This window comes from Erpetoichthys calabaricus, chromosome 2 (assembly GCF_900747795.2).
Source record: "Erpetoichthys calabaricus chromosome 2, fErpCal1.3, whole genome shotgun sequence".
Taxonomy (NCBI): Eukaryota; Metazoa; Chordata; class Cladistia; order Polypteriformes; family Polypteridae; genus Erpetoichthys; species Erpetoichthys calabaricus.
In genome coordinates, this window is record NC_041395.2 from 83,332,423 (window position 1) to 83,344,442 (window position 12,020).

At 35.4% G+C, this 12,020-nt stretch overlaps 1 protein-coding gene across 2 annotated transcripts in view; it reads left to right on the top strand.

Moving 5' to 3' along the window:
* LOC114646031 (insulin receptor-related protein-like) overlaps positions 1-12,020 on the top strand; it is a 110,358-nt gene that overhangs the window by 80,720 nt on the left and 17,618 nt on the right. For both annotated transcript variants that reach the window (XM_028794005.2, XM_028794004.2), the window contains exons 15-16: positions 6,837-6,936; positions 10,758-10,819. In XM_028794005.2, the coding sequence (XP_028649838.1) occupies positions 6,837-6,936; positions 10,758-10,819 (162 nt within the window). The remainder of the gene's footprint in view (positions 1-6,836; positions 6,937-10,757; positions 10,820-12,020) is intronic.

A 12,020-nucleotide genomic window follows, 5' to 3' on the forward strand; every position in this document is an offset into this window, starting at 1 on the left:
ATATAATGATAATATGTTAATGAAATTTAACAATATATATAAAACATATCTCTTTGAATGTATGTGAACAAATAATATGTTAAGCATTATATAATATTACTAGGGGGCTTACCTCCTGCTCACTTTGCTCGCCAATCCCCCTTGCCTGAGCTACGCACCAGCCACTTCGTGTCTCTGCCACTCACGTTGTGAAGAGGGGGGCTGAACGCATCCCAAGGAGACTCTGAAACCCCCTCTTAAACGGTGATACAATGGGAAACAAATAGTTTTTGTTTTTTTTTTTACCTCCTCTTTGCTCGATCAGCTGCTGGGTGGCTGCTGCTGCTGTGCCACGTGATCAGCATCTTGCACGGTGCTTCGAACATTTAAAAGCCTGTACAGCAGCTGGCCCCAGGCATGGTTAAATTTGTTGGCACAAAGTTTCATCTTGCGGGATGTGAGTTCTTGAATAAGAATCTGAAAATCTAACAACACCACATTAAAGTTCAATAAATTCTGAAAAGAATGATACCAAACAAATATATGTAGGTTTTAAAATAAGCCTGATTTAAAGCGTGACAAAAAATGTAACAAAATCGTTGCACAAAATCGTTGCACTTTTAGGCTTAGGATTTTATATATATAGAGTAGATTAATAAAAGTTATTACAAAATGTTACCTTTTTCCATATTACCATGGCCTATTTCAGTCTATCCCGCGCCATGTTCCTCTGTTTCACTTTCCCCCATTTTTTCAACTCTGCACTCATCACCCTAGAAATGTTCTTATCCTGCACTTGAAAAATCGACAGACTCAATGCCTGGTTGTTCCTACTTATCATTTTTAGTTCTATTCACCATCTTGTCTCTTCTCCTGTTCTTTCCTCTTTCTTGTTGTTAATTCAAGCAGTTTTTTTGTTTTGTTTAAATAGAGATAAGAGTCAAGATAACATATTTAATAAAAGAACCAACTGCAGTACACTGCCCCACCACTTCTCCATCTTCTATATTGTCATGATCATACCCCCAGTACTTTATTCATAACTAATTTACCCTTTGCTACTTAACCACTCACTATAGCAATGACAATATGCGAGGACAATGATCAGCCTTGATTTGTATCATTAACAGCACCGTGTTCTTCAAAACGAGCTGCTGCTCAGCAAGAGTCAAGTCCAGATAGCACAGGGTGCTTGAAAGATTAAAAAGGTGTCATTGTCAAAAAGAGATCCCTTACTAACTCTCATCCAGCTTTCCTTGCCTTACCAGATCTGTGTGACGGATGTAAACATTTCACTGTCTGCCTTTACAACTGCATGTCAGAGGTTACATCTTGGCAATGATGAAAGTAGATTCCTCTAAAGGGATTTTATTTTTCCATTTTCATTCATTATTGTAGCTTTGAATTTTCTCCTCTGTTGAACCATTTGGGAGTACATGATTTGGTTTTCATGTTATTGCTTTGACTGGGTACATTTTGGTAATTGGATTTTTATGTTTTGAAGCTGTCAGCCCAGCTTTTCTTCATGACAGCAGCCTGCTAGTATGAGAGCACAGAATTTTTACTTGTCACTGTCTGAATTCCACATATTCTGTGAGTTATATAGTCTTTTTTATAACCATAAATTTCAATTCATCTGTTCATCTTGGACTCCCTGATAGTGTCTGTCCCATAGCATGAATGTGCTGGGTTTTATTTTTACTTCTGCTGGATTTGTACAGTCATCTATAACCTTCAGTTTGGGACAACTGAGTCTTTTATTTCTGATATCTATGTTCTCATTCCTATCGCTACAATTATTTTATCTGTAGTGTGCATCTTCTGCAATTATGGTATTAAGGCCCTTATTGTAGGGCATTATATTAACGCGTTAATAATAATTGGTTATATTTGTGTAATTAAGACCAAAAGACGCCTTTGTGAATGTGTTGTTACATAAGAGTAAATGGTGTATTTTTAAAGTACCTAAACTAAAAAGTTGCCCACATTTTCACATCCATGTCACAGCCCCCAGAGAAATGTCCCAGATAACTGCCAATATTGTCCATGTCACAAAATGGCCTTGCTCTACTTCTGCCACTATTCTGAATTTCAAAAATGACTTTGTGAGTCCTCCTGCAGCTCTGGTCCCTCTTCTGCCTCCATTGAGACTCTATTGTGTATTGAAGTCAGCAATGTTCATCTGTGGTTTTTTTTCAGATTTTTGTGTTTGTTCAAGATTTACAACATTGAATAATTCTAGTAGTTCATTGAATAATTCTAATAATTCTAAATGCAGTGAAATTCTTACTTATATTTGCTAATCATGTACTTTATCTATAACAACCATACAATACCTCACAACTTCTACCTTGCTTAAATGAAAAATCTTAAAACTCAGTTGATAACATTGTCAACCAATAAGACACATATTAAATTTCATAGTAAGATTGGCTAATCAGACAGGAGTAGCTATGTTGTTTGTTATAAGAAAAATTTTTGCCAAGATTTATGACTTTCTGTGTTTTTCATTATGACCTGATGTTTGTAAACTAATTATTTTCAAGCAGTAACTCACTAAAGTTTCATTTTCTTTTGAAATATTTTGGCTACCATTGGTCTAATGTATTTATGAAAAAAATACAATCATTAAATGTTTAATGAACACACTCTCAGCATCTGATGAAACCATTTGAATTGTAATTAGAAAATAAAGACACATTATAAGAACAGTTATTATTTAGATCTCATTGTGAAATTGCATTTTCCATTGCATAATCACGGTGATCCGGGCAACAATGAAACCAGTCAGTAATCAGTTTTGGGTGGGATGCCAGTCCATTGCTGGAAATACTCACAAACACAGTCACTATCATTCTAGCTGAGGCAATTTAAAGATGCTAATATATCTGGCTTGAGGTGAAGGAGGTCTAAGAACAAGGGTACCTGTGGAGCACCCACAACACGCAAATGGGACAGAGATGGTGACCATTTTGGGGAGCAAACTCAGGTCCTTGAATCATACTGCTAATCACTGTCCCACCATTCAGTCCAGGATGAAAGAGCTACGTATAAAAATGAAACACACAATGAAGCAGATTCATCCACATAATTTATTCAGTTTATAATTTCTTAAAGTGTAAACTGGATATTTGCAATTAATAGTATAAGACACTAAAATGTGTCACTTTTCCTTATCTTCCATGTGACTTCATTTCACATAAGAAATAAGAAAAACAGACAAGCGACAACCCATAATGCGAAAACCACATAATTCCTTCTTAATGTAGTTTGTTTTGAATTCATTCAAATAGATACTGTTCATGTGACAACATTGCAATTCACGTAGTTTCAACCAAAAGAGCAACCACACACAACATGGCGGAGGAAATTAAAATCTAGCATTGAATATCTCCATTGAAATGGCGATGCGATGAAGACATCATGGTGACAGCAATAAAATAAAGCATATTTAAAACAACACATGCCTATCAAAATATAATGTAAGTCAGCTACTAAAAATAAATCTTAAAAATACCACAAAGCATGAATTATTTTGGCATAATTATTACAAAAACAATGTAAATGTGAAGATAAATGCATTTTTTAGGTCCTTGCAGACTCAAAAAAGCATTGAGAGCCATGATCTACTGTGCCCCACTCTTTCTAATTCTGGTTTTGAATTATTGGACGTTGCCTTCACTGAATTTTAAATTAAATCAATTGACATTAATTTGATGGAATTAAACACAAAAATAAAACCCTAGAACATTTACATTGGAGACACTCGTTCTATTAACAAGTATCCAACAAATGGATTGCATAAAGAACACTCCTGATTACAATGTGTTTTTTATTGAAGAAAATGACATTTTATCAATGAGATATTTGCTGACAAGAAGTTAGTAATTAAAATGGTAACATTCCAGTAAAGCAACAGTGGAATGATAACATAAAAATGTTTGCAGCTAGAAAAAAATAAAATCAAATATACTATCCCAAGGTGTTGAGAACTGAACCAGCAGTGGTCTGGTGATTTATAGCTCAGTGCCATCCATAGCTACAAGGCCACATTGGCTAGGATTTGATGTTGGATTTTAGACTGAAACACTTTTAGAGGTCATTGTAGCACAATGTAGCATTGCAGTAGCTTTACTGTTTAAAAATCACCAAACATCTTTTTATCTTATATAGTGGTCCCTAAAGTGGTCTTCATTGGAGGGTATTTTGAAAAGAGTTGTGCTTTACAATTACAATTTAAATATCTTCTTCCTAACTGAATGGCATGGTTTAAAAACACCAATGAACAGCATTGCTGGTTGCTTGAGGTAAAATGAGACTTTCAAATTTATGTAAAAAGCACTACGATTTCACCATTTACCCTCCCATCTGTAATCAAATAAATGTTAGAATTAAGAATGTCAGTTGCCTTCTGCTGCTTAGAACAAACTCACATGCGTGCATATTTTTATAAATTGCCTAAAGCATTCACATTAAACAGGACCCAATTCTCTTATCTCTTCAGGAGATAAAATAGATAGTGGCCATTCTGAGTACCATGGACATGCAAATCCTGCAGTCCCAAATAAAATAAATTAAGACTCTTTGAGAAACATGGATTTTGATTTTCTGATTCTAACATTCTCCTTTTTCAGTTGTTGGTACAGATAGATTTATGTACCTTCACCGTTCTGGCAATTATTTTTTTTTTATAAATAAAAGTTGCTAAAAATCTTTGAAGGGAACTTTCGTTTAGAAATCCTGTAAGGCTATCTCATTGAGGTTCGACATTTATTTTACCTGATATACTGGGCAGGAAGACAAATATTTTCAATAACTGGTTATAGATCATATCTGTGGTAATCTCAACATAATTACTGTATATCACTGTTTTGTGTGGCAGTTACTCCTGCATTCAGCAGTCAGTGAGAGCATCACACAGCTCACGGCTGGGTGGACTTGGCAGGAAGTTGCAGATGTCTAAGCAAGAAAGGTGTATGCAGATGAGAAGCCAAAGTCCATTAGACACCAGCCACAGGGAACTTTATAAAACAGCCTACAAGACTTCCGGATGGGAGGCTGACGTTGAGTAGTGGTGAAGCATTGAATGAATGCAGAAGGATTTTGTTGAGCAAAAATGAGCTTGGTTGTGAGTGCTGCTCGACCAAGATGCATTCTGTATTGTAGTAATGTCTTCTGGGGTATGTGAACATCAAGATTTATAGGAGAATTGATGTCTTCCAAGGCTGGTAGCACAGGGAGGATAGTTATGGTTCTGCATAGTTCTTTGTTGGCTATTGCCCTAACCAGTACTCACATTAAAGGTATTTCGGTATTTTTCAGGTCAAAGTTATTTCTTCACAAATATGGAAATATGCAAATTTGCATTCTAAAGTTAAGCGCTTTCTATAAATGTGAAAGAATATCTTGACGACACTGGCGCTTTACAGTGGAGTGTTTGAGGCACGGAGGAAAAGCTTACAAACTCACAAATACATCAGTTTTTAAAGCCTAGATGGCAGTTGAGTATTGATCCATGCCTTCCATGTTTCTGACACATGATCATGACAACAAAAATGAATCTAGAAATAATAGTTTTATCGCATGTCCTTGGTACTATTTTTTTGATAGTAAGGATATGTTTTCTACTCACTTGTGTAATTTCTCACATAAATATGGAAGTAAATCAAAACAATACCAACAACATGGCACAAAAACTTTACTGTGATTTGGTCTTTCAAAAGGAAACCACTCCCTGGGAGGTGAAAAGTTGTTGTTGCACAGGAAGACTAGCATTCACACACAGCTGGCCTTCTTTTAAAATGGACGAATCTCATAATATTGGTGTTTGTCCAAAAATGACATATATAAACTATTTTAAAAGGTGTATAATCACAAGACATGGATGAATACTTAAGAAATGATTTAGGTTGAAAAATGGATGTATTTGGTAAGCTTTTCCTCCATGCCCGATAGCCACCAATGTGAAGCACCAGTGCAAGCAAGATATGTTTGTAAAGTTAAAGAAAATGCTTAACTTTAGTACATAATTTTGTGTGGCAAATGCATATATAGCATGTATATGAAGAAATAACTTTGACTTGAAAAATACTAAACTTATCCTTTAACAGGCTATTAGCTGACCAACAGACAGTGTTGTTATTTCTAAATGCTGTGACTGAAATGTATGCAAATTCCCTTAAATGAAAGTCTGCAATGTCCATTTTAATCACATTTTAATCACACATGAATTGTGTGATTTGTAATTTTAAACTGTGGAGCAGAGGGTTAAAAATGTGTCTGTATACCAACCATTATGAAGGGCACTGTATGTGCTTCAGTGAATGTATGCTTATGTGTGGGAGTTCCACTCATTCACTAAGTCTCAAGGTCACTACAACACATTTGCAACTCTACATATTCATTGCATTTTTCAAACTTATCTTCTCCCAGTCTTCAAGAAAATCATTGTAACATGTTTAACCCATTTATATCAAAGTGCTAGAGTATCTTCTCTACCTGTAACAATTAATGAATAGGTAATTGCAAAAAATTGTTGACTGCCTTCATTGAGATGATTTCTCAACCTACATACAAATGATTTTGAATGCTTGACATTGCTTCAGAATACTTAGGCCAAACAGTCTCCATATAGAAGCAATTCAGTAATATGAAAATGTTAAATAATATGAATGAATATGCTTAATAATTTAATTGTACTGCAACAACAGAACACATTCACTGACTACTGTAAGTAAAGTAATGAAAACCTAACAAAAGTAAATGAATAGGTCTTGATCATGTATTAAGTTTTCTTAGGTATCTTAAGATACATAGCTATTCATGTATTAATTCATTTTTGATACTTTTTATTACAGAGGAAGATGTTTCATTCACCACCTTCCTTCTCATGCCTGTGGTTGTCATTGTACTCATTACGCTGACAGTGATCTTTATGTACCTCTACTATAAAAAAAGGTAAACTTTTTGTTCTTCTGCTTTATTTGCCTCTGTAGAGGTTTTATCCTTTCTACAAGTGTATGTACAAAAAGTGACCTAAATGTTTTGAGTTTTAAACTTTTAAGAGAAACACCAGTAAAACCAAACAAGTCTTATATTTAAAATAAACTCTGAGCACTAATACATTAGTCATCATATTCAATCAAATTAAACATTTTGTCTGACTTGATCAACCTCTGTTCTGTAGTTGGCTAAGTGTCTTTTCTTCATTACTGGAATAACGTGTTACACTGAAGTAGGCCTTCAGATTATGGAACAGCTATGGCATTTCTTTGCATTCACTCATTTGCAGAGCAGTGTTTGTGTCCCATGCAGTGTAAAGGAACATAGCTGGTTGATGGCTTTCCTCACCACTTTTCCCCTGACTGACTACTGCTAACACCAAAACAAATCAACAACTATTGACTGCTTATGTGAGCCTTTTGAGGCACACCAACAAAAAAATAACATTTATTTATACAGCATGTTTTCATACAAATGATGCAGCTCAAAGTGCTTTACAAGATGAAGAAAGAAAAGTTTATAAAAAATAAAAGTAAGATTAGGTAATACTAAGTTAACAAAGAATAAAGTAAGGTCCCGTGGCCAGGAGGACAGAAAAAAAAAAAAAAAACTTCAGAGGGCTGGAGAAAAAAAAAACAAAATCTGCAGGGGTTCCAAGGCCACAAGACCACCCAGCCCCCTCTAGGCATTCTACCTAACATAAATGACCTCAATCAGTCCTCATGATTTTCAGGCTTCACATGGAAGAATTAGATGATGATGGTCATGTGGACTTCTGGCCTTCAATCCATCAATGTAGGGACATCACGGTGCTTTGATCAGGTGGTGGTGGTGCCACCACAGAAAACCAGAAAAAGAACAGCACAGAAAGTAGGGGTTAGTATGGATTGCAGAGCCATGATAAAGATGATAATTAAATGCATATACAAAATATCAGGGTGACGCTAAAATGAAGTTATGAGAAAGCCGTATTAAAATAATGTGTTTTTAGCAGTTTTTTAAAGTTCTCCACTGTATTAGCCTGGCGAATTTCTATTGGTAAGCTATTCCAGATTTTAGGTGCATAACAACAGAAGTTTAGCTGTTGGAATTATAAGCAGACACACACTTGAAGATCAAAGGTTATGATTTGGAATGTAAGGTGAGAGGCATTCTGAGATATAGGATGGAGCAGATTATTTAAGGCTTTGCAAACCATAAGCAGTATTTTAAAGTCAATTCTAAACGGCACAGGTAACCAATGTAGTGACTTCAAAACTGCAGAGATGTGCTTGGATTTTCTTTTCCTAGCTAAGATTCTGGCAATTCCATTCTGCACTCATTGCAATCGATTGATGTCTTTTTTGGGAAATCCTGAGAGGAGTGCATTACAGTAATCTAGTCGGCTGAAAACAAAAGGGTGAACTAATTATTCAGCATCTTGCAAATTTATAAGAGGTCTAACTTTTGTTATATTTCTTAAGTGAATAAATGTTGTCCTGGTAATCTGATTAATATATGATTTAAGGTCAGAGTCAATAATTACCCCTAAATTCTTTACCTCTGTCTTGACTTTTAAACCTAATAGATAGTTTATTTCTAATACCCTCACTATTTCCATTTTTGTAAATCACTAAGATTTCTGTTTTCTCCTTATTTAGTTTGAGAAAATTACTACTCATCCATTCAGAAACAAAAGTAAGACCTTGGGTCAGTGAACCATGAGAGTTGGGTTCATCAGATACCATTGATAAATGCAGTTGTGTGTCATCAGCATAGCTGTGGTAGTTCATGTTATGCCTTGAGATAATCTGACCTAACGGAAACAAGTAGATCGAAAAGAGTAGCGGACCCAGCATAGAGCCTTGTGGAACTAACTAACAAAGAATCTTCTACACACACATGTAATCAATAGGTTCTACACTCAACATTATAAAATATTGTCTGCATGACATTGCTAACAAGGGCCTAGAAATTTAATTTATCTTATGCTAGATAATCACCATACTTATATAAATTATTGTTTATTCTTTTAGTCACAATGATGTATACATGTTTGATTCACAGTTATGAAACTTTTCTTACATTTCCCCCAGTCCTATTTCATTAGATAAAAATTATTATAATTTGAGCATTGAGTGGGGTGATGCTTCATTCCAGAAATCAACATTTTAGGCACATAACATGCAGAGACCTGACTCATAATTAACTTTTCATTAAGAATAGATTGAACTAACCCACAAATAATCCCTATTGTGTCCACTATTATGTATCATCACTCTTCTATTCTCCATTACAATTTGCTCTGTGTTGCCAATGTTTCTTTTTTCCATCAATTGTGAAAGTTTTCTATCATCTTCACAAGACATTCTACAATAGTAGAATTCTGCAACCCATTCTCTTGATTATAGCATCTAAAGGAGACTTGACCTGGTACATATTGACCAGGCGAAAATGAATCTCTGAAGACACATAGTTTTTCGCTCTTGCAGATTCATTGATAGCATAATACTTGACTTTGTAGATTTCAGTATCCATGTTGACTTGATTCTGAAATATGAAAGATATTCTGTAAACAACCAAAGCTAAAACTTGCAATTTACATATACCTGTATAGTATATAACAGCTAATCCTTGGCCATTTATAAAATATCATCCAAGAATAAACCTTTCAGCGTCAACCTCAGAACATTTTGATCACCTTTTGTATTATTAGGAATATGATTTACTTGCAGATTTGTACACTTTACAGCTACAGTATATTAATGTGTTTTCATGTTGTCACAGCTGTAGCACAAGCTGTAGCACAATCAACTAACTGAAAACTAATATTATTTGTCAGCTATTAGGATGTAATCCTACATTCAACAGAAACTAAATAAAAATAATTACTTACGTATATATAGTGATATAGATATATAGTATATAGTGATATTGGTAATTTGATTTATTAAGGTAACCCCAATGTGCATATTGAGATAGGATATCCATCCATCCATCCATTTCCCAACCCGCTGAATCTGAACACAGGGTCACGGGGGTCTGCTGGAGCCAATCCCAGCCAACACAGGGCACAAGGCAGGAACCAATCCCGGGCAGGGTGCCAACCCACTGCAGGACACACACAAACACACACCAAGCACACACTGGGGCCAATTTAGAATCGCCAATCCACCTAACCTGCATGTCTTTGGACTGTGGGAGGAAACCAGAGCACCCGGAGGAAACCCACGCAGACACGAGGGGAACATGCAAACTCCACGCAGGAGGACCCGGGTAGCGAACCCAGGTCCCCAGGTCTCCCAACTGCGAGGCAGCAGCGCTACCCACTGCGCCACCGTGCCGCCCGAGATAGGATATCTTGATACATATCAATGTATGAATCTAATAGAAGTTTGTTTAATCCCAAATGCACTGTACTTCAATGAAACTCAGAAATAAGGCATTATGTGCTTATCATTTGCTTGTTTGAAGAGTTAATACATTTGATACCAGATTGTTTAAGGAATATTGAAAATATGAGGTGTTTAATATATAAGCAAATATCGACGCACATAGGCTCATTTTTTCCTCTCCTCTAATGTGTCAAAGCAGTAAAAAAACCTTCAACGTAGACATATGTGCTGGTAAAATTGGAGTGGGGTGAAGATGTAGTGTGATCTTTTGCTTTTTTGGGTGGAGTGTAGGGTATTACAAGTCTTTAGCTTCTACTTTCTATTTCTTTAAAAGAAAATTTGTAAAAAATAATAAAATTCTAATATTTATTTATTTGTTAATTCAAACGTTTATGCTTTCAGAAACAATCTACTTCATATCTTATATACATCAGTCAACCCAGAATACTTCAGTGCTTCTTATGGTGAGTGAGAATAATCCTTTACTAACTGATATGTAATTAAAATTTTTAGAAAAATACTGTGCAGGTACTTTATTTAATATTAGCAGGTAATTCAGTGTCTAAACTGTTAGTGAGATGCAATCTTATTGTTTGAAGAGAGGATGGAGTGGCTAGTACTGTATTTCTGGTGATTTTGGTTTTTCTTTTTATTGCAGCCAGGACTTCATACAGTAGTTTAGGTCTCATGTCTTAAAAGAGAAGCTGACCTGCATAACAAGACATTATGTTGGCCATACATTTTGCTAACAGATAGATGAGCTATCAGTAAGAAAATGTGAAATGTATTTAGCATTTTGAAAGTAGATATGGGTAATAAAATTCATATTTATTAAACCAATAATTCCGTAATGATCTTTTATGTAGTACTAGTTGTGCTAGTCAAACTAACCACTCTTACGGTGTTTTGCTGAAAATATGCAGTGGAGGTCACTAACACATTGGCTTGGTTTAGCAACTCTAGCCTAGTCGGGTAAGGTCTTTGATTTAACATTATTTTCAAAGGCAAAGTTAACAGTCATTAGCAGCTAGAAATCTCGTTCACTTAGCCCAAGCAGGTGCAAGGAAGTTTCTACCATGTTGCTGTTGCCGGTGTATAATATCAAACAACAGACTGTTCCAGTACAACCAATTTTCTTATTTTTAAACCATTATTTGGTGTTTTTGATTTTTTTTTGACATCTGCTTAAATTATTTTTTTTCTCTCTCAGACATAAAATAGCATGTTAGAAGAGCTTCTCTATCATACTTACAACTGCTGTAATACTGATTTCATTTCATTAAGACCCAGCTTCATATAAACCTCAGCTGCATCTGTCTTCTTGTGGTAATGTTTTACAGCACTGTATGTATACTGTTAATCACCAAAAGGCCATTGATTTGGGAGATTGTGGGTGTGTCTGTGAGTACAGTGTGTCCAGCAATGAACTGGTGTCCCTTCCAAGGTTGGTTCCTTACTTGCTGCTGTGATAAGCTTTGGATATCCACAGGTTGGGAGAATAAATAAATAAATGGGTGGATAGAAGATGGATGGGCAAGTGTATGCATTGTCATGCCATTACCATGCAGTGGCTGTTGCTGTAGTGCACATCATACCTGGGGCTCATCATTGAAATTGTGGAGTATGTTATAAAATTATATTTATTTCTCATCTTGAGTCTGTATA